We start from the raw sequence: 19,907 nt of genomic DNA, 5'->3' as shown, positions 1-19,907 counted from the left end.
CTGGGAGCAGGGCGGGTAAACTGAGCTAGTCCCCCAGGTCCTCACAGTGTCCTCGTATCCCAGAGCCAGGACTGCACAGCGGCCGCACTGGCCTGCAGCAAAATCCTGAAGGAGCTGTCCAAGGAGGAGGAAGATACAGACAGCTCTGAGGAGATGCTGGCACTCGCAGATGAGTTTGAGCACAGAGCTATTGGTAAGCCTCCAGGGGGGCGGGTGGGGGACCCTCCGGGGGCTACCTGCACTGTCACCGTGTCTTCCTTTCCGCATGTCAGCTCCGATGCTGTTGCTTAGAGTCCTTGTCCACAGTCATGGTGTAGATGTTCCTGGACAGTACTGATGGGTTAGTCTCGCCCAGTGTCCTGCCTTCGCTGAGGGAATCACTTGAAGGGCCGGCTCTCCGTCCCCATGTGCTGTCTACTTCTTCCTCGTCTCCTCAGGTGTCTTCACCGAGTGCTACAGAAAGGATGAGGAGAGAGCCCAGAAGCTGCTTGTCCGTGTGTCCGAGGCCTGGGGGAAGACCACCTGCCTGCAGCTGGCCCTCGAGGCCAAGGACATGAAATTCGTGTCTCACGGAGGGATCCAGGTGATTCCCCGAGGGCTTCCAGAGCCAGGTGCTTAGGAGGGCACAGCCCTGACTTTGACCTCACGGCTGAACCCAGCAATGTAGCTCTTTGATGACTGACTGGGCTAAGGACCTGGTACTTAGCCACAGGCCGATGCATGGGCACTTGTTCCTTGGTTTGGGGGATGGGCAAACTGGAGCACAGCAAAGTAAGTGGCTGGTGGACATGAAGACAGGAGCTCAAATGTCAGGGGGCCCCCAGTGCACTTTCCCAGGGCCTGTGCCACCTAAGGGGACCTCAGGAAGAACAGGGGGACAGCGTAGCCTTTATGAGACATTAAGGACCAGGGGACACACCCCCACTCCTTTACTGATTCTTAGAGCCCAGCCTCAGGCTGTTATAATAACCATGGAACTCCATGTGAACTGGGCTGTTCGGAACCTGGGGAGAATCGAACCTGGCCCAGGGCACTGAAAAGGGTCTGTTTATGACTACATGGGATGGTATGGCCTTAGGTGCTTACAGAGATTGAGAATCCTCCAGCTGGAGGAGGGATGGCTGGCAGGAGGGGAGTCAGAGCCCCAAATAATAAGTCCTGCTTCACCATGCACAATGGCCTGTCTCCAATCACACAAAGCCCCATTCCTCTGCTGGCTGACAGTGGGGCATTGTCATGCTGGCCACCTGCGGTCAGGGGTTCAGAGCACCGTGGTTATGACGATGTGACCGCCGCTCATCCTTGGGTGGCTGGCGTCTTGGGTGGGGGTCAGGCCTCTGGGTGTCCGCTGTCCTGAGACCACCCTGTCCACAGGCTTTCCTAACGAAGGTGTGGTGGGGTCAGCTCTGCGTGGACAATGGCCTGTGGAGGATCATCCTGTGCATGCTGGCCTTCCCTTTGCTCTTCACCGGCTTCATCTCCTTCAGGTGAGGGGAGGGGAGCCCTAGAGTGGGCAGGAAGTAGGGGGAGTACCACCAATCCTGAGTCCCACATTTGGGTCAAATTTCCATGCACTGAGTTTTCTGCTGGATACTGGATGATGGCCGTGCTGATGAGTCTGTGGCTTGGCCTCAGCTCCATGGCAACAGGGAACCTGGAGTGCATGGGCGTAGTCTTGGTGCTGCAGCCCGACTGGGTGGAAGATTGAAGACCAGACATGATGGCTATGTTTCACCTTGGAGCACGCGGGCTCTTGCTAAGATGTCATCTTTGTTTTGATAGACGGTGTCGCTGGGTTCCCTGGGAGTTCAGGGTCAGAGACCAAGCCCCAGCCTAGGTGGCCAGTGGGAAGCCCTCCTATAGACATAGGTCACATGGTCCACCACCTTCTCACAGCCCAACTGTTGGAAACGTGTCCTGGAGGGAACGGAGGCACCAAGGAGCAGCCTCCGTCTGCCTCGTCTTCTGGATTCCCACCCTGTACAAACCTAGGAGGACCAGAAGTCAACCCGGGGTCATGGACATCACCCCGAGACCTTTATAGTGTCTTTCCCTTCCCTAAGAGGAACAGAGCTGAGCCTCTGTTTCCAATAGCAGCTGTGACAAGAGGTTGGACATCAGAGCACAGGGCTTGGTCACCCGGTTAGACTGACCCTTGTGACTGTGATGGTAGCTGGGTTCTCATTCGTGGGGGCACCTGAGGCCTGGGAGCTCCTCTAAAGCAAAGAGCACTGCACAGGGAACCTAACCCAGGCTGGGCTCACAACCATGCGTGGCCCTGGATGGGAGCTGTGACATCCATACGATGTACCGAGATTTGATGTAGAAAGAAACCTTTTGGGCCTATGTGAGGCTTGGGGTCTTCAGTGTCAAAGCTGTCTTGCTGGCCCGTCTATGCCAAGGACCAAAGTCTGTGGGACGTCCCAGTCACCTGATGTGTCTTCTTCTGCAGGGAAAAGAGGCTGCAGGCCCTGTGCCGCCCGGCCCGCGTCCGCGCCTTCTTCAACGCGCCGGTGGTCATCTTCCACCTCAATATTCTCTCCTACTTTGCCTTCCTCTGCCTGTTTGCCTACGTGCTCATGGTGGACTTCCAGCCCTCACCATCCTGGTGCGAGTACCTCATCTACCTGTGGCTCTTCTCCCTGGTGTGCGAGGAGACACGGCAGGTGCACGTTGCTTCCTCAAGTGTCTGTTACAACTGAGCCTCACCCAAGCCCCCGGGGTGCTGGGCAGAACCCCAGGAGGCAGGTACCTACCCCTCCACTTGGGAGTTTTGCCTTCGTGGCCTGGCTACCTTATCTGAGGCCGGACCTTTCCAAGGCGAAACACTCATGATTGACCTCAGTTTCCAGTGCTGCCAGAGGTTGAGCTGTTTCTCTGTGGCTGCCTAGTCACGTTCTATGGTGACCTTTGAGTGGACATGTCTCCCCACAGTGCCAAGTGGGGGGCTCTGTGTGATCATTCGCAAAAAAACTTGGGTTGATGGGTTATGGTTTACTCCACAAAAAGGGCTTAGAGTAAAACGTGCCAAACACAGAGAGGTACCCGTCCACCCAAGAGTATCCAGAGGTCATTTTCCTATGTGTCATGACACTCAGGGCCAGTGCCACTCAAGCATCTTCTGCAAGCTGCAGGGTACAGGGTTCGTACCAGGGGTCAGTCACACAGACGTGACTCTGATCTCATGGCCCATCTGTCTCCAGTCCCTTAAGAGTTGGACTAGTCCTGAGTGGCCAATATGGCTGCCTGCTCTAGCTCATGCCCCTGATAAACAGGGTGATTTTGTGAGGCTGAATATTCCAGAGACTTGAGGTTACCTCCCAGGATAAAGGCCTTCATGATGGCTGAGCAGATTAACCCTTTACTCAGTTGGGGTCCCACTGCATCCGTGTGGGACCAGATTACACTGGGGGGGTACCCTTCCCGTTGAGACACCCAAAGAAGAAAGAGGAGACCCCCAAGATGGAGCTTTGGGGCTGAGGGAGCCTAGGGCAATGTGGAGGATCTGGAAGTTTGGGCCTCCTCAGCCTCTGTAGCCAAGACCCTCCATGGGGGTCAGAACTTCTGTGTCTCCTGAACTCACATGGTGGCCCCAAGATAGAGGGCACATGTGTCTCTTAGAATCTGTCCCTCAGGTCCAGGGAAAGGACATGCCTTTGTTGGGGGCATGATACCAGAAAAGGGTGATGATTACTGCCAGGCAGACTGTATGAGAATCCTGGGGTCTCTTCCAGGCTCCTGTTTTCTGGGGGGAGGGGGCTTCAGGAAGTAGGCGTCATTCTGGATAGAGCAAAGATTCTTGTGGAAGGCGCTGGTAGGAAGGAAGGAGGTTCAACAGTGCATATAAACACACACACATGTGTGCATAGTCACTCACACATGCACGCAAACACACACACTTATTCATACATGTCCATGCGCACACATGTACACGCAGGCTTGCACATGCACACACATGCACGCATATACACTCACACATGCATACACAAACTCATTCACACCTGTCCATGCACACACACGCATGCATGCATACATACATACACACACACATGCACATGCACACTCACTCACACATGTCCATGCACACACATGTACACGCAGGCTTAATAGCATCCCTGGTCCACGGGAGACTAGCGTGAAATCTGGTAGGGACTTACCTCTATTTGTGCTGCTCTATTTGGATTTGTTGAGGGCCCCATGTCCTGCTGGCCCCCACCATAGTCGAGATCTCTCCACAAAGGGCTTTGCTTATGTGACGCTGGTGGAGGCGTTGGCCTCCCCTAACTGTGGTCTCCTCAGTAGCTATTCTACGATCCTGATGGCTGCGGGCTCATGAAGATGGCGTCCCTGTACTTCAGTGACTTCTGGAACAAACTGGACGTTGGAGCCATTCTGCTCTTTATAGCAGGACTGACGTGCCGGTGAGTAGCCAGGGTACCTTCTCCTTCTCCCTGTGTGGCACCCAGACCCGGCCAGTTTAAGACAATGTGGGGAGCTGGCTTGACCCCCCTGACAGGTGATCTCTGGACCCCAACTCTTGTGGGTGACCCAGATGATGCCTGATGGAGAGATGGCGTTGGGGCGTGTGGCTGTTCTTCCAGTCATCTTGGGTTGCTGTCATATGCTGGGGCCACCAGTCATATTGTTTGTCTGAGCTTTCCAGACACACAGTGTCCCCTTTGCCCCTCCTTGTCACCTTCACCTCTGACATATTTAGGCCTGGCTCTCCCCCAAAGCCTTGTACCTCCAAGGACCACCCTAAGTTAGGGAGAGGTTTTGGAGCCCTCTGCCTCCTGGTGTGCAGAGCCTGAGGAGGTACCCTGCCTACCCCCAGGCTCATCCCAGCGACGCTGTACCCTGGGCGCATCATCCTGTCTTTGGACTTCATCATGTTCTGTCTCCGCCTCATGCACATCTTCACCATTAGCAAGACACTGGGGCCCAAGATAATCATCGTGAAGCGGATGGTGAGGGCACGAGGGGCTGACCCGGGAGGGGCTGGAGCTCACGGTCACTGGGAGGGAAGCTGAGAGCTGAGCCCATCATGAAGAATGTAGGGAGGGGCTAGAGCTTGCCATTCGCGCTGTGTCTTGCCTCTGCCTCACCCCTCCTCCCCAGAATCTATGAACGTCCCCATACCATTGTCTGGATGCCACCTCCCCCAGGCTGCCTTCCATGTCTCTCATTTCGAAGCCCCAGCACGGATCCCGTTGCCACTCAAAATGCAAGCTCGTTATTCTTTGGGTCATCCTTGTCTATCCCGCTCTGTGTCTTGGGTACCCCCTATGAAGATGTCAGTGTGCTCTGTGCGGTTGCCTGGAGGCCCCGAGATGCTTCCCAGCATCCTGCATCCGTACCCGAGGGATGGTGGGGAGAAGACTTCCAGGGTGCAGCCCGTTGTTTTGCTCCCTGCAGATGAAGGACGTCTTCTTCTTCCTCTTTCTCCTGGCGGTGTGGGTGGTGTCCTTCGGAGTGGCCAAGCAGGCCATCCTCATCCACAACGAGAGCCGCGTGGACTGGATCTTCCGTGGAGTTATCTATCACTCTTACCTTACCATCTTCGGGCAGATCCCGACCTACATTGACGGTAGGGGCCAGGTTGTGGGCATCTAAGGGGCAGGAGGAACAGAGATGGAGAGAAGGAGCTCCCTAGAGCTCTCTAAGAGTCCAAGAGACAGGGATCACTTCCAGCCAGGCTGTGTGGCTTTCTAAGGACTGAGAAGGTTTGGGACTCTGTTGGGTCAGTTTGCCTCGGATGCTGATAGCCCTTAGCAGAGAGGGAAGGGTACCTGCATTTCCCTCTCAAAGAGGGGTGTGTGAGTAGGAACTTAAACTAAGCCAGAGTTGTCACCCTCTCCCCCTTTCCCTCACCCCACTATCGTCAGAAATTACTCCTCTGACAGAAAGATGACTTTCATGTGTGGCCATGTGTATGTTGTGTGTGTGTGTGTGTGTGCGCGTGTGTGTGCGTGTGTGTGTGTGTGTGTGTGTACCTGTGCCCGTAGGTGAGCCTGTGTGTGCAGGTACATATATGGATGTGAGCATTGTGTGTGTGTGCACATGTGTTTGAGTGCCTGTGTGTGTGTGCATGTGTGTGTGTGTGTGTGTGTGTATACCTGTGCCCGTAGGTGAGCCTGTGTGTGCAGGTACATATATGGATGCGAGCATTGTATGTGTATGTGCACATGTGTGTGAGTGCCTGTGTGTGTGTGCATGTGTGTGTGTGTGTGTGTGTGCGTGTGTGTGTGTGTATACCTGTGCCCGTAGGTGAGCCTGTGTGTGCAGGTATGTATATGGATGTGAGCATTGTGTGTGTATGTGCACATGTATGTGAGTGCCTGTGAGTGTGTGCATGTGTGTGTGTGTGTGTGTGTGTGTGTGTGTGTGTGGTGGCCAGAGGACAACCTCAGGTGTCATTTCTTCAGAGCCACCCACGTTGTTTGTTTTTAACTTTTTCCTTAATTTTTATTTTACGTGTATGACTGTTTGAGTGCTCAGGTAATGATGAGCATCTACGTGGGTGTTGGGAATCGAACCCAGGCTCTCTGGAAGGACTCTTAACCATTGAGCCATCTTTCCAGTCTGTCTCTTTTTTTTTTTTTTTTTTTTTGAGACAGGATCTCTCAGGGGTCTGGACCTTGTCTAGTAAGCTAAGTCCCAGGGATCTGCCAGTCTCCTCCTTGGCACTGGTCTTGAAATTGTCAGGCATAACATCTGGCTTCGAGCGTGATTCTGGGGATTGAACACAAGTCCTCGTGCTGTGAGGGAAGTATTTTACTATTCCCCTGTCCGTATGGGTTTTGTGTTGTCGCTTTTAACCGGCATCCTTCAGGTAGACTTCCCACAGAAAGTCTGCCCATGACACATGAGAGGTGTCTTACGGAAGCTTGCTTCAAACCCATCCCATCATCAGCCACTCCCCTCCTCCCTCAGCTCTACAAAGCTACCCCTCTATTGCCGTCCACACATTGGCTCTCCGGGACATGTCGCACACGTTAGAGCTAATGTGGCGTGAAGTTAGTTGTGTCTGGCTTTGTTACCCCCTGGCACGTTCAGGGTTCCTAGGGGATGTAGCAGGTACTGGCACTCCGTCCCAATTTTATCACTAAATTGTATTTCTCTGCATGGAAGGAGCACCTTTTAGTTATTCCTAAACTGGGACCACTTGCGTTCGATCTGGGTTTTGGTTACTGTGGCTGCTGCTGCTGCTGTGAACCTGCGTGTCCGTGCTTCCGCGTGGGTGTGTTTAACTCTGAGAACATGCCGAGCTGTTTCCCACAGAGGGTGCATGCTTCAGTTTCTTCACACTTACACTTGTGACTGTCGGGTGGGTGCCGGCGGTGTCTTCTTGTGGATTTGACGGACATTTCTCTAATGGCTTCTGCGGACGTAATTCCACGGGCTTACTTACCGGACCATTTTGTGCCACTTCTTAGGAGAAATATCCATTTCTATCTTGTGCCCATTTCCTCCCTTCCATCGTGATTTTTACTATCGAGCTTTTAAGACTTTTACCTTTGCAGCATTCTCTGTTATGACGGGGCCCGTCCTTCTATTTTATTTATGAAAAGACAACTTTCTTTGAAGCATAGAATTTTAATGAGGCACGGCCCGATTTTTAGACACTGCCGAACCCGAGCCTCGAAAGGTTTATGAGTGTGTTTGTCTCGTAAGGGTTTACAGCTGTTGGTCTCTCTTTTGGCCTCCGCCGACCCATTTGCAAGGACTGGCTTTCAGCCCCTCCCCATCGGCGGTACGGTCCTCACCCCCTCCACAGCCACAGATTGGCTTTATCTACACACGTTTGTGTGTGAGATAAGGGTTGCTCTTGTATTCCCCTTTGTTATTTTCTTTTTTTATTTATTCATTTATTATATATAAGTACACTGTAGCTGTCTTCAGATGCACCAGAAGAGGGCATCGGATCTCTTTACAGATGGTTGTGAGCCACCATGTGGTTGCTGGGAATTGAACTCAGGACCTCTGGAAGAGCAGTCAGTGCTCTAACCGCTGAGCCATCTCTCCAGCCCCCTTTGTTATTTTCTATGTGTTGGCGTTGTTTTGTTTGCACGCACGTCTACGTGTCACGTGTGCGCTTAGTGTCCGGGGAGGCCAGAAGAAAGCCCCAGATCCCCTGGAGATGGAATTAGAGATGGTTGTGGCTGCCGTGTGGGCGCTGGGAATCGAACCCAGATCCTTTGGAAGAGGATCCAGTGCTGTGTCTTCCGTCCCTGTTGGTAGACAGGTCTCCCTACATAGCCCTGAAACTGCCAGTGAATCCCCTGCCTCTGCTTCCTCAGTACTGACTATGTGATCAGCTATGCATCACCAGGCTTGGTTAAGGGTCATATTTTTTCCCCATGTGGCTGTCCCTTGTCCCAGCAGCGTGGGTTGACAAGCATCTCCCACTGAGTTGCTCTGGCTCCCTGCCAAAGTCTGGAGCTGCTAAGTTCGTTCTGGGGTATTGTCCTCCTCTTTAGCATGTGTTGCCGTTCTTCTCTTCTTGACTTTTTTTTGTGTCTATCATTTTTTTTAGGTTTAGTTTATTTTAATGTGTGCATGTGTGTCAGTGTGAGGTTACGTGTGTGCATGATAGCAGTGTCTGATCCCCAGGAGCTGAAGTTATAGCTGTTGAGCGCCACCTGGAGTGGGTGCTGGGAACTGCATTTGGGTCCCCCAGAAGAACAGCTATATACACTTACCTGCTGACCCGCTTCTCTAGCCCCTGGTTATTTCTTTTAAAATCCTCTCCTTCTAATTAAATTTCTCAGGATCAAAACCCGTACACGGGTGACTGTAGCCATGAAAAGTGCCTGGGGAGAGAGATGGGTGGATCCTGGGTCATAGGACACCAACCTGAGAATCAGCTCTGACTCTAGTCTTCCCTAAACAGCCTACTTCCTGCTTGAGGATGTCCCAGTATAGATGGTCCTCCTGTCAGCCTTTGGACCCTAGTCAGACACTCAGCCCCTACCTAACTCCTGGGATGCAGGTGTCCAAGCCTTTGGGGAGCCTTGGTGACGCAATGGCCAGGATCCCTGGCACCCAGTTCCTGGCAACTGACTGCATGGTTTTTCCTTGCCCCCTCCCATTCCCAAAGGCGTGAATTTCAGCATGGACCAGTGCAGCCCCAATGGCACGGACCCCTACAAACCCAAGTGTCCTGAGAGCGACTGGACAGGGCAGGCGCCCGCCTTCCCCGAGTGGCTGACGGTCACCCTTCTCTGCCTCTACCTGCTCTTCGCCAACATCCTGCTGCTTAATTTGCTCATCGCCATGTTCAAGTGAGTGTGGGCTCCTGTGCAGGGCAGGGCTCTCCTGGGCTGGCGCGTGCACAGGCAGCCACGTGACGACTGATGGAGTGTGTGGACCCAGCATGTCATCCTGTCTGTGTCACTATTCCTAGGGGACCAGGAGCCCTTGCTGTACTATTAATAATTTAATAAATCCCGATGTGAGGCTACTACCCACCTCAATGGTTTATGTTCCCGGATGAAAGCCACACACACAGCCTTTGTATTTTAAAACGTCTTAGGCAGCACAATAGCAGGACAGCTGCCTACCCTCCATGCTCTTGGGATCCACCTCCCACCGATAATTCTGAGTTACTACTTACTAATTTCTGTCTTCCGTCATGGCTGCTCTTGACCCATTTGACCCCTTTACATGGCAGCTCTGCTTCTCTCTCCTGCACACTCCTCAGGCATGGTGTCCCTCCTTCCTCTCTTCCTCCTCGAAGTCCCAAGCCTGGGAACCCTAAACCCCACTACTGTCTCTCCTCCCCAGCTATTGGCTGCTGGTATCTTTATTCACCAATCAGAATTAACTGGGGGGCAGGTTCCCAGAAGCTATGTGTGGATGATGTCATGCAAACGGTTTGGGGGGGGGACCTATTAGCATTAGATTTATTTATTCATTATATCTAAGTACACTGTAGCTGTCTTCAGACACACCAGAAGAGGGCATCGGATCCCATTCCAGATGGTCCCGAGCCACCGTGTGGTTGCTGGGATTTGAACTCAGGACCTCTGGAAGAGCAGTCAGTGCTCTTAATCACTGAGCCATCTCTCCAGTATTAGAATATAAGCAGCTACATTGGTCCACTGACTCTGGGCCCTAAAAGGCGACTACTCTGCTAGGGACCAGCTCAGTCATGGAAGATCCAACCCGCCCACAATAAACCCCTTGAGCCCTTGGCCCTCCTGTCTCAGCAGACAGGTTCTGGGTGGCTGTGACCTTTGGAAGTCCTTCTGTTACATTGTGTACCATACACTCTTTTCTTACCAGCTAAGTTTGGGGGCTTCCCCTTCTGTCTTGGAGTATTCTAAACATTAAGAACCACATGTGCTCACTATATCTGAGGTCAGGGTAAGGGGTATAGGTTGGGAGTGGGGAGGACACTCTTAGGTAAGGAAAACCATCTGACAAAGTGGCACATGTCCCTTTCCCTGCTCTTGGGTCTCTGTGTCAGACTTGGGTACCTGAAGCACCGGTGGCGCCGTCTTCTGCTTGTCCAAATCACTAGGCACACAAATTAGCTCCGTGTAGCCCGCACCCAGACAACATCTTCGCTTATTCCTGAATGCAAATCTAAAATCCCCGTGATTTCCTCTTCCTCACCTGCTCCCCAGAAGCTGGCTGCCTCTTGGCGTTTGGCGTGCTTTCTGCTCACCTGCCTCGCTATGCCAGGCTGGAACGCTGGGTCCCACAACCATTCTGACACACACACGCACACACATACCTCTGCCTCCCAACCAGCTACACATTCCAGGAGGTGCAGGAGCACACAGACCAGATCTGGAAGTTCCAGCGCCACGACCTGATTGAGGAGTACCACGGCCGGCCCCCGGCCCCTCCCCCACTCATCCTCCTCAGCCACCTGCAGCTCCTGATCAAGAGGATTGTCCTGAAGATCCCTGCCAAGAGGCACAAGCAGCTCAGTGAGTCCCCTTGTCCCCAAACTGCGGTCTCATGTCAAACTGGTGGAGTGCGTGAGTGGGAGGTTTCTTCCGGAGCCTTGGGCAGTCAATAGGTGCGCTAAGCGTCATGGTGTTGGGCTATCCCTGTAACCTGGCATAGACCCTTTCCATGGGGCCCTGGGTGAGTTAACCCTTTCCGGTCCACAGAGAACAAGCTGGAGAAGAATGAGGAGGCAGCCCTCCTGTCCTGGGAGCTCTACCTGAAGGAGAATTACCTGCAGAACCAGCAGTACCAGCACAAACAGCGGCCAGAGCAGAAGATCCAGGACATCAGTGAGAAGTACAGAAGCCGAGAGCCACCCTGGGGGTGGGGGGGCACCCTTAGAGCCATGCCCCACAGTTCCAAAGCCAACCTAAGTGTGGTCCCACGGTGGGGAGGGCTGATGCTCAACTTGTGGGAGGGAAAACTGGATATCCTTGTGCCCAGACAAGCAAACAGGGTACCTGATTGGTGATGTGACATGGTGACAATGATCTTAGTGCTGGAGGTCACGGTGACTACAGTGCTGGTTGTTATGGAGACAATGACAGTAACGGACCAGCTGTGAATCACAGCCCCTTCTACCTACTACGGTGGGAGAGTCAGACAAACACATCCTGTTTGCTTGACTTTGGGGGCATCTCGAGGGATCTGAGTCCCAGGGAGGCGCCCTGCTGACCTAAGTTGATCCCAGCTCCTCACCCCCAGAGCATGGCTGGAAGTTTTGGGGTTTCTGCCAATCTCAATGGTCCCCGTGTGTCGCTGTGACTGAATCAGGGAGTTCCAAACATGATCACCCTTTCATGTCTGCAAAGTTGTCTCGGGCACGGGGGTGGGGGGGGTAGGTAACGGTACCAGAGTGTCTTTTGTGGACTGAAACAACACGGTGCATGGGAAAGTTGATGCCAGCACATGCAGTGCGTTTCTTAGCTTCCCTTCCCCGGGGTGGCTGTTTAAATTGGGTCACATCCCAGAAACACTGAACAGATATTACTGAGAGGCTTACTTTATTACAAAGGGATATTGCTAGCAGTTGGCACTGCAGGTGGGAGGAAGTGAAGGAATCCCTGGGCAAAACTAGGTAGGCAGGTGAGCATACACACGTGCATGCAGGCGTGGGTGCCGGCAGGCAGAGATAGATGCAGGCAGGTAGGCAGGCATGCATGCGGGCAGGCATTGGCCTGCCCTTGGTTTAACTATAAACACAGCTGGCCATGGAGGGGAGTGGGGCTTCTGGTTCAAACTAGGCATTTCCCCAGCAGCCCGTGCATCGCCCACTCCAGCCCAGCTGTCCCCACAAGCCTTGTCATCTGAGGTAGCTTTCACAGCTCATGGCCCAGCACCATGAGACAAACCCAGACAAGTGGGCTGCTGTGAATGTCATCCCCCTCCCACTAGCTGACACCTCTGACGTCACATTGAGCCAGGCCACATGAGCCTGGGTTGTCCAAGTGCTGGGACAGTTTTATTTCGTGATGCAGATGTGTGTCGTAGGTACTTTCAAATGAGAAGAGACCGTACTGAAGTGAGAGCCACGCCCAGGCTGCTGGGTTTGGCGAGGTCGTCTGGAATCAGGGTGTCGTGTTTTTTTTCTATAGCTGGCAGGCTCCCAGAAGCTTGTCCATTTGTCCTCTTTCAGAGTGGACACCATGGTGGATCTGCTGGACATGGACCGTGTGAAGAGATCAGGCTCCACGGAGCAGAGGCTGGCCTCCCTTGAGGAACAGGTAGGTAGGCAGGTTGGATGTCCGGGTCCGGGGCCTTGTAGAGCATTTTGTGTTGTGGGACAGCGACAAAGACAAAGACGAAGGAATGGAAATTTGTAAATGGGAGGGGGAAGGGCAGGGGAGGGAGGGAGAGAGAGAGGAGAGGGAGGTGGGAGAGAGAGAGACAGAGACATGTGGAGAGACACATACAGAGACACATAGAGATCATTATCTATTGGAAGACTTTTTTTTCCTGTGACTTTTTTTCTTTCTTCTTTCTTTAATTAACCGATCCATTTGTTTACATCTCAAATGATAGCCCACTTCCCAGTTACCTCTCCACAAACCTCCCATCCCACATCTACCTTCTCCATCCTCTCCTCTCTCCCCTTCACCTCTAGGAGGGTGCTCCCCCACCCACTCACCCTCTCCCATCCCACTGCTCCAGCATCCCCCTACATATGCTGGGGCATCAAACCTCCACAGGACCAAGGGCCTCCCCTCCCACTGATGTCACACAAGGCCATCCTCTGCTACACATGTGTCTGGAGCCATGGGTCTCTCCTTGTACACTCGTTGGTTGGTGGTCTAGTCCCTGGGACCACTGGGTGGTCCGGCCAGCCGATGGGCTGGAGAGATGACTCAGCCGTTAAAGGCTAGGCTCACGACCAAAAATATAGGGAAGACTTTCTTTATTCCCCAAAAACTTCTACCCAAGCCTTCTAACATGTAGCTTCCCCAGATTTGGATTGTGAGGCGTACGTGTTCCTGGTGGTCCCAGAGTATACATGGCTCCTCCCTCCTCTTGGAGGGATGCCGATGTCTTGGAACTATATCTAAACTTTGACTGGGGCCAGAGGATCAACCCCCAAGTTCTCCTCTGAGGCTACATGGCCCATCAGGATGACAGGGTCACTTGGGGATTGAGGCCAGACCTCCAGGCCATAAGCCACATGTAACGTGGGTCACAGGAGACCAACCTAGTCTTCCCTGGGACATGCCATCCAGGTGACTCAGATGGGCAGATCTTTGCACTGGATCGTGACGACCCTGAAGGACAGTGGCTTTGGCTCAGGGGCCGGTGCACTGACCCTGGGTGAGTATATGGTCTCTCAGGAGCTGTCTCCGTGCCCTGGGGGTGGAGGGCAGCCCTCACCTCCTCCTGTGAGCTGAGCAGGTTACTGGGCTCTTGGGGGCAGCATGTCACCCCTCCCGGACCCCCTTTATAGATCTCGCTGCAAAGTTGGGAGCAGGGGACAGTTCTGGGTGACTGACGCCTTGCCAATCACGGCATAGAAAATAAAGCTCGCTTCCCTAAATGTTTAGCCAGAAAGGAAATGGACGTGAATGGTCATAGTCTTCCTCAGGTGGGGCCATTAATTTGGACAGGCCCTGTAGCAGCTGGCGATGTTATCCCAGCTCAGTGTGACTTTAGTGGTAGGTGTTTCCTAGGGGATGGTGACCTTCATCCTTCCGTGACTAGGATCCTTGGGGTGGGAAGCAGGGGGGTGGGGTGGGGTGCTTGAGACTGTCATTCAAACTTGTGACTGTTTCTAGCAGCCCAAAGGGCCTTCGACGAGCCAGATGCTGAGCTGAGTCTCAGGAAGAAAGGAGAGGAGGGAGGAGATGGCTATCATGTGAGCGCCCGGCACCTCCTCTACCCCGATGCCCGCATCATGCGCTTCCCCGTGCCTAATGAGAAGGTGCCTTGGGAGGTGAGCATATCTCTCTGATGTGTGCCATAGCAGGAGGTGGTAGGCTCTCGGGGAAGAGAAGAGGTCCCCCAAGGTCCTCCCCTGTTCGTGGTAGCCTCCACCCACTCGATCCTCTCTGGTCATCTGAGCGCTGACAGCTGAGGAAACTTAAGCAAGGCTTGCAGACAAATCACCCGGGGCCTCATGGAGTCATGGCTCAGGGATACTCCTGCAGCTTCTCACGTGCTCCAGTTGTCCTAGCCCTGCCATCCCATCCACCTCTCCTTGCTCTTGACTCTTCAGTACCCAATGAGCAACTACAGCTCCCTTTTGAGTGCCAGGCATAAAAGAGAGACCTCTACACAGAGGCAGGATGCCTGGGAGTTCACCTGCTTATGGGCTTGCCATTCTGATGATGTACACCCCCATCCCATCCCAACGTTCACACCCTCCATGATAAAGCTTGGGCCGGTCCCACGGGAGTCTACATCTGGAGTCTCTTCAACTCTACTGGGGCTGGGAGATACCCATGCACACTGGGGGAGGGAATTTGGTCCTGGTTGGACAACAGCCTTGGCTGAAGATACTCTTGGGCCCATTGGTAGCACTCAGGCCTAGACTGGGAGTGGGATGGAACCCTGAGGAAGCTCATTTGCTCTCTTACAGGCGGAGTTTCTGATCTACGACCCTCCATTTTACACAGCTGAGAAGAAGGATGCGACTCTCACGGACCCTGTGGGAGAGTGAGTGGTCCCTTTCTCCACAGGGAGCCCAGAATTCACAGGTGGCAGGTCCCGGAAGGTTCTGTTTCCTCTGCCCCAGAGATCCTGGGGGGGCAGCACTTCCTGCATTCTGACAATGGACATGAGCTGTGGCCAGAGGCCCCTCTTAAAGGAAAGGCCTGGGTGACTGAAGTTGGGTCACCAATGGAGGTTGAGTCCCCTGTCCCTCTTTGTCTCTACTCTGTCATAACCTCCTCTGACAGGGACATGTCCTTTTGCTTGCTCCTAGCACTGCAGAACCTCTGTCTAAGATCAATTACAACGTCGTGGACGGACTGACGGACCGTTGCAGCTTCCATGGGACCTATGTGGTCCAGTATGGGTTCCCTTTGTGAGTATGCTGAGCCTTGCTGGCATCAGTAAGCTGGCCCTTGGGGCGACTTTCTCTCTGAGAGAGCTGATGTTTCTGGCAAAAGCAAATGAGAAAAGGAAACCGGGTGTGTGTCATTTCCTCAGTCTGCTCAGAGCCTTTCCCTAGAAGGTTTCACTCCAGCAGTGCCCCAAGTGTAGGAGTCTGTTGGGACCTGGCGACTACAACTTAATGGTCAGAAACTCCGGGACCAGTCAGGTCCGAGGAGAGCACTCTGCCGCTAGAGCGTGTTTAGAGTGTGTTGGAAAAATATATTTTAAAAATCCTGCCGCGGGGTTCCTTCCTTCCTGCCTTTGATCATTTCTGTTTCTGGATGAAAGACACACACAGAGAGAGCCTTTATATTTTTAAATATTCCTTATGCAGCACAATAGCTGGGCAGCTGCCTGCCCTCCCTGCTGTTAGACTCCACCTCCTATCCATAACCCCGTTTTTACTTTCTATGTTTCATCTTGACTGATCTTAACACAATTGGGCAGCCCTCTGGACCACATTCTCTTGGTCCAGGGTGCTTAGGACTCTTCTTGCTTCTCTGTCCCAGGGCCACTCCGTCTCGCCTGCCTCTGCTTCTTCCTCTTCTTGATACCCCTCCCACCCCCAAACCTAAAACCCCGCCTATATCTCTTCTCCCCAGCTATTGGCTGCTGACATTTTTCTTTACTAATCAGAATTAACTGGGGGCAGACTCTCTCATCTTTGTGGCAAATAGTTTTGGGGGATGCAAATTAGTATTGGAATACAAGCGGCATCAGGCCAACCCACTACAAGAGCGTGTGGCTGGTGGGCCCACATTAAGGATGGTAACTTGCAGGGGCAACTGTGATGGGCCAACAGCATAAGTACCCATAAATACCCAGACGAGATGTGGCCAGCAGGGGGAGCAGTGGAGCAGAGGATGCGGAGGGGGCCTGAGGGAAGGGGAGGCGGGCATGTTGGAGAATGTTCTGGAACAGTGAGTGGGCTACTGTCCCTGGAGCCAGAGATTATATACGTGGCAGCAGTGGAGGAGTAGCTTGAAATAGACCCGGGCTCTAGCCGGCATGTCTGCGTGATGGGACCATGATGGATGGGGTGAAGGTAGCAATGTCAGTTGTTAGGTGAGTGACAGGGAGGAGGAGCAATGCTCAGATGACCGGTATATTCCTGCTGTCATGACAGCTGTGTGAAAACATGAACAGAAAGGACCGGAGAGGACTTTGGTCTTCCTGGACCACTCTCCATTTGAGGCAGGGGTAGGGGTGGGGACATGGGGGGTGTCTCTCCATGAGACTGGAGTTTAGCAATTGGCTAGCCTGGCTGTCAGTCATCCTTCTGTCTCTGCCACCCCTGGGATTATAGAGATGTGCTTCCGTGCTCACCTTTTTTTAAAAAAACATGATTTCTGAGGATTTGAACTTGGTTCTTACATTTGCATGGCCAACACTTTTCCTACCGAGGCTTTGTTCAGCCCCAACAATTTCTTTTTACATAATAACCCACTTATGTAGTTAGGACTCCTGCATTGTTTTTTTTTTTCTAATTGTATTTCCTAGATATGTCTTCCATCTGTGAAGTGATTGTCTAAGTCTGTTTTATGTTGCTCATAATAGAATACCAAAGACTAAGTAGGTTATGAAAGATAAAAAAAAAAAAAGAACGTTGATTTCAGCTCATGGTTCTGGCTCAAGGGCAGGCGCTCACAGCTCACATCCAGTGATGCCTTCTTGCTGGTAGAGGAAGGGGAAATGTGGGATGTCGCATGGCTTGGATAGTCTGTGAGGGCAGTCACCTCCTGAAGACCCCTCCTGACCCCGGTGCTCCACAGATCTCATGGTGGGGTGGATTGGACGTGAGCTTTGGTGGGGACAAGCACAGATCGTAAGGAAACATCATTCTCTTTTCTTCTACAAAGTAGTGTTTGGAGTTCCTAGTTGGCCACGAAGCTGGAGTGTGTGTGTGGGGGGGGAGAGGGGGTGCGAGGAAAAGAAGGTGATGGGTCAGTCAGCTTTTTCTGTCATTATGAAACACCCAGGACAATGAGCCAAGAAACAGAGAATTATCACCGCGGTCTTGGTTTGAAAGCTTTTAGTACAGATTCAAGGTGGCTCCGTGGGGAGGGAACCCAACATGGCACGGTGTGTGGAGTGGAGAAAGCTGCCCACCCCTAGGTTGGAAAGCAAAGTGGGAGGAGGAAGCTGGGGCTCCTCGAAGGGCACCCCAATGACCTAAGTCTCCCATCAGGCCTTGCTCCACAGGGCTCCACCTCCAAATAGCTCTGTGCCAGGACCATCCCATCCGGACCTCAGCTGAGCAGTGGGAAATGAGAAAGGCGGGAGGGTCAAAGAGGGCACTAGGAATGCTGAAGGAAGCAGAGCCAGCCCACAGGGTGGGTCTTGCCAGCGGGGGGTGGGGGGAAGGGATGTGGTTCGGTGGGCGGGAGAGTCATCCACGGAGGAGATGATGCTTGCACCGGGGTGAGTCTCCGTTTTGCGTTGAAATCATGAGAACCCCCAATTCTTAGTCCTGATTTAGAATGTGGTCTGGTGGTGAGAGAGGGGTCCTGGCCCAATGACCAACACCTGTGCACTCATGTTGCCTGCGGTCCCGGAGCACAGTGACTCCATGGAGTCACAGCCTGGTTCCTTCAGTCTGGCTTCAAGTGCAGTCACTGGTCATTTGTGAGCCCAACCCACAGATACAGGCCTCTGGGTGTTTGACCCCACCTGTGAAGGAGGACCGCCAGCCATGGTGGTTGTACACTGACTAGAAAAGCCCTGGCTTTGCCCTGTGGAGATCCTTGAGGGGCCGGGACAGGTTGGCAGGAACTGGCGTACAGTCTCTGCTATGCCCAATTGTGACTGGGCTCCACCCAGCCGATGTCCCTGCTGGTAACCTCTCCCTCAGACACAGTGGCTAAGTGAACCGTTTCTAACCTAGGAACCCTATGGGCCGCACCGGGTTGCGTGGTCGTGGGAGCCTCAGCTGGTTTGGTCCCAACCACACTCTGCAGCCAGTTGTTACCCGGTAAGCACCTTGTCTGCCGTCTGCACCTTCGCTCCAAAGATGCTCCCACCTGCGCAAGTTCTGAGGGCCTAGAGCATGGCCTTTGTACTTGATACCTTGTGAAGCCCGTAGAAAAACGCAGACACGTATCCTGCACCCCAGCCTCTCTGAGAAAGCCCAGACTACCCTCTTTCCCCTGGAGGCTGCCTAAGTTTTTTTGGGGGGGTAGTCCCTTAGCTCTACTAGGCATTGATAAGAACTGTATTTTGAGCTTCTACTAAAGAGAAGAAGATATAGAAATTAAAGACACACACACACACACACACACACACACACACACACACACAGCAAAGCCTACCCACAATTCCACTGGAATACTAAAGTTTGAAAGTTTTCCTACCAGGGGATATGTCTATATCCACGCTCTCATGCAGCCTTGCACGCACCCCTCAAACCTCACGGTGTTTCCAACCCTGGGTCCTGCCTAGCTTCTAGGCGGATGTTGACTGGCTGCTCTTGTGGGGAATCCTCTGGGGGTTTAGGAAGGAAGATGAGGGTGGGGTGGGCGGGGTGGAGTGGGGAGCATGGCGGGGGCTGGAGATGGAGGTTGAGGGTGTGGGGGAGGCAGCAGAGGGTTCGATGCTGCTTCCAGGCCTGGCCAGTCCCTGCCAGGTGCTCTGCACGAGGGTGCCTATGGCCGTGCAGGTATAAGTAAGTCCCCCGCATAGGTGGAAGAGGAACCAGGGTGGAGGCATCTGCCGGAAGAGCGTCAGGAAGATGTTGGAGGTGCTGGTCATGAAGTTGCCTCAATCCGAGCACTGGGCCCTGCCTGGGGTAAGCCAGGCATCTTATCTGTCTGTCCCATTCACTGCCTGAATACAGCAGGCCGCAGTCACCAGCAGAGACAGTGACAGTCCCAGCCTGCCATAGCTCTGGATGAGTTAATGTGGTCCAATGCCTCCCTGGCTTACTCATAAGCTTACACTCTGGCGTGTCCTAGGCCAGGCTTCCTGGGATGTTGGAGCTCAGTGCAGGGACAACTCACTGTGGGTCAGACATAGAATGCTTATCCTGCTCCAGACTCTGAGTTGAACCCTAAAGGCAGAAGGGTGCTGTTTAAGGGTTAAGGGTGGGGTGTTGCACAGGCAACAGTGGCTGGCCGTAGGGTTGAACTTGAGAGGGCATCACAGAGGCCATTTAGTAATACAGAATTGGGATGCCGAGGCCCAGGCTGCTCATGCCGGTATGAATCCACATTGCTCAGTTTATCAGATCAGTTTATCCTGCCTGCTCTTACGTACCCCTCCTGCCCCCCAGGCCTGGCTTTTAGAGCAAGGGTCAGAGCTTGCCCTGCTAGGAGAGATCTAATACAGCCTGGGATGCCTCTCCTCTGTCCCTATTCTCTGGGCCGGTG

At 53.3% G+C, this 19,907-nt stretch overlaps 1 protein-coding gene and 1 non-coding gene across 2 annotated transcripts in view; both read left to right on the top strand.

Moving 5' to 3' along the window:
• Trpm2 (transient receptor potential cation channel subfamily M member 2) overlaps nt 1–19,907 on the top strand; it is a 48,795-nt gene that overhangs the window by 24,812 nt on the left and 4,076 nt on the right. The window contains exons 14-30 of the mRNA XM_032888823.1: nt 64–193; nt 438–583; nt 1,375–1,487; nt 2,453–2,666; nt 4,303–4,421; nt 4,835–4,967; nt 5,416–5,587; nt 9,101–9,284; nt 10,759–10,940; nt 11,127–11,259; nt 12,599–12,686; nt 13,674–13,761; nt 14,223–14,380; nt 15,026–15,102; nt 15,371–15,472; nt 18,428–18,514; nt 19,222–19,327. Coding sequence (XP_032744714.1) covers nt 64–193; nt 438–583; nt 1,375–1,487; nt 2,453–2,666; nt 4,303–4,421; nt 4,835–4,967; nt 5,416–5,587; nt 9,101–9,284; nt 10,759–10,940; nt 11,127–11,259; nt 12,599–12,686; nt 13,674–13,761; nt 14,223–14,380; nt 15,026–15,102; nt 15,371–15,472; nt 18,428–18,514; nt 19,222–19,327 — 2,232 coding nt within the window. The remainder of the gene's footprint in view (nt 1–63; nt 194–437; nt 584–1,374; nt 1,488–2,452; nt 2,667–4,302; nt 4,422–4,834; nt 4,968–5,415; nt 5,588–9,100; nt 9,285–10,758; nt 10,941–11,126; nt 11,260–12,598; nt 12,687–13,673; nt 13,762–14,222; nt 14,381–15,025; nt 15,103–15,370; nt 15,473–18,427; nt 18,515–19,221; nt 19,328–19,907) is intronic.
• Nucleotides 19,281–19,377, top strand: LOC116887779. The gene has a single exon (XR_004386276.1). It is a non-coding gene; the product is annotated as a Z6 small nucleolar RNA (small nucleolar RNA).

The sequence above is a fragment of the Rattus rattus genome, chromosome 18 (assembly GCF_011064425.1).
Source record: "Rattus rattus isolate New Zealand chromosome 18, Rrattus_CSIRO_v1, whole genome shotgun sequence".
In the NCBI taxonomy this organism is placed as follows: domain Eukaryota; kingdom Metazoa; phylum Chordata; class Mammalia; order Rodentia; family Muridae; genus Rattus; species Rattus rattus.
This window is presented reverse-complemented; position numbering and strand designations above follow the sequence as displayed.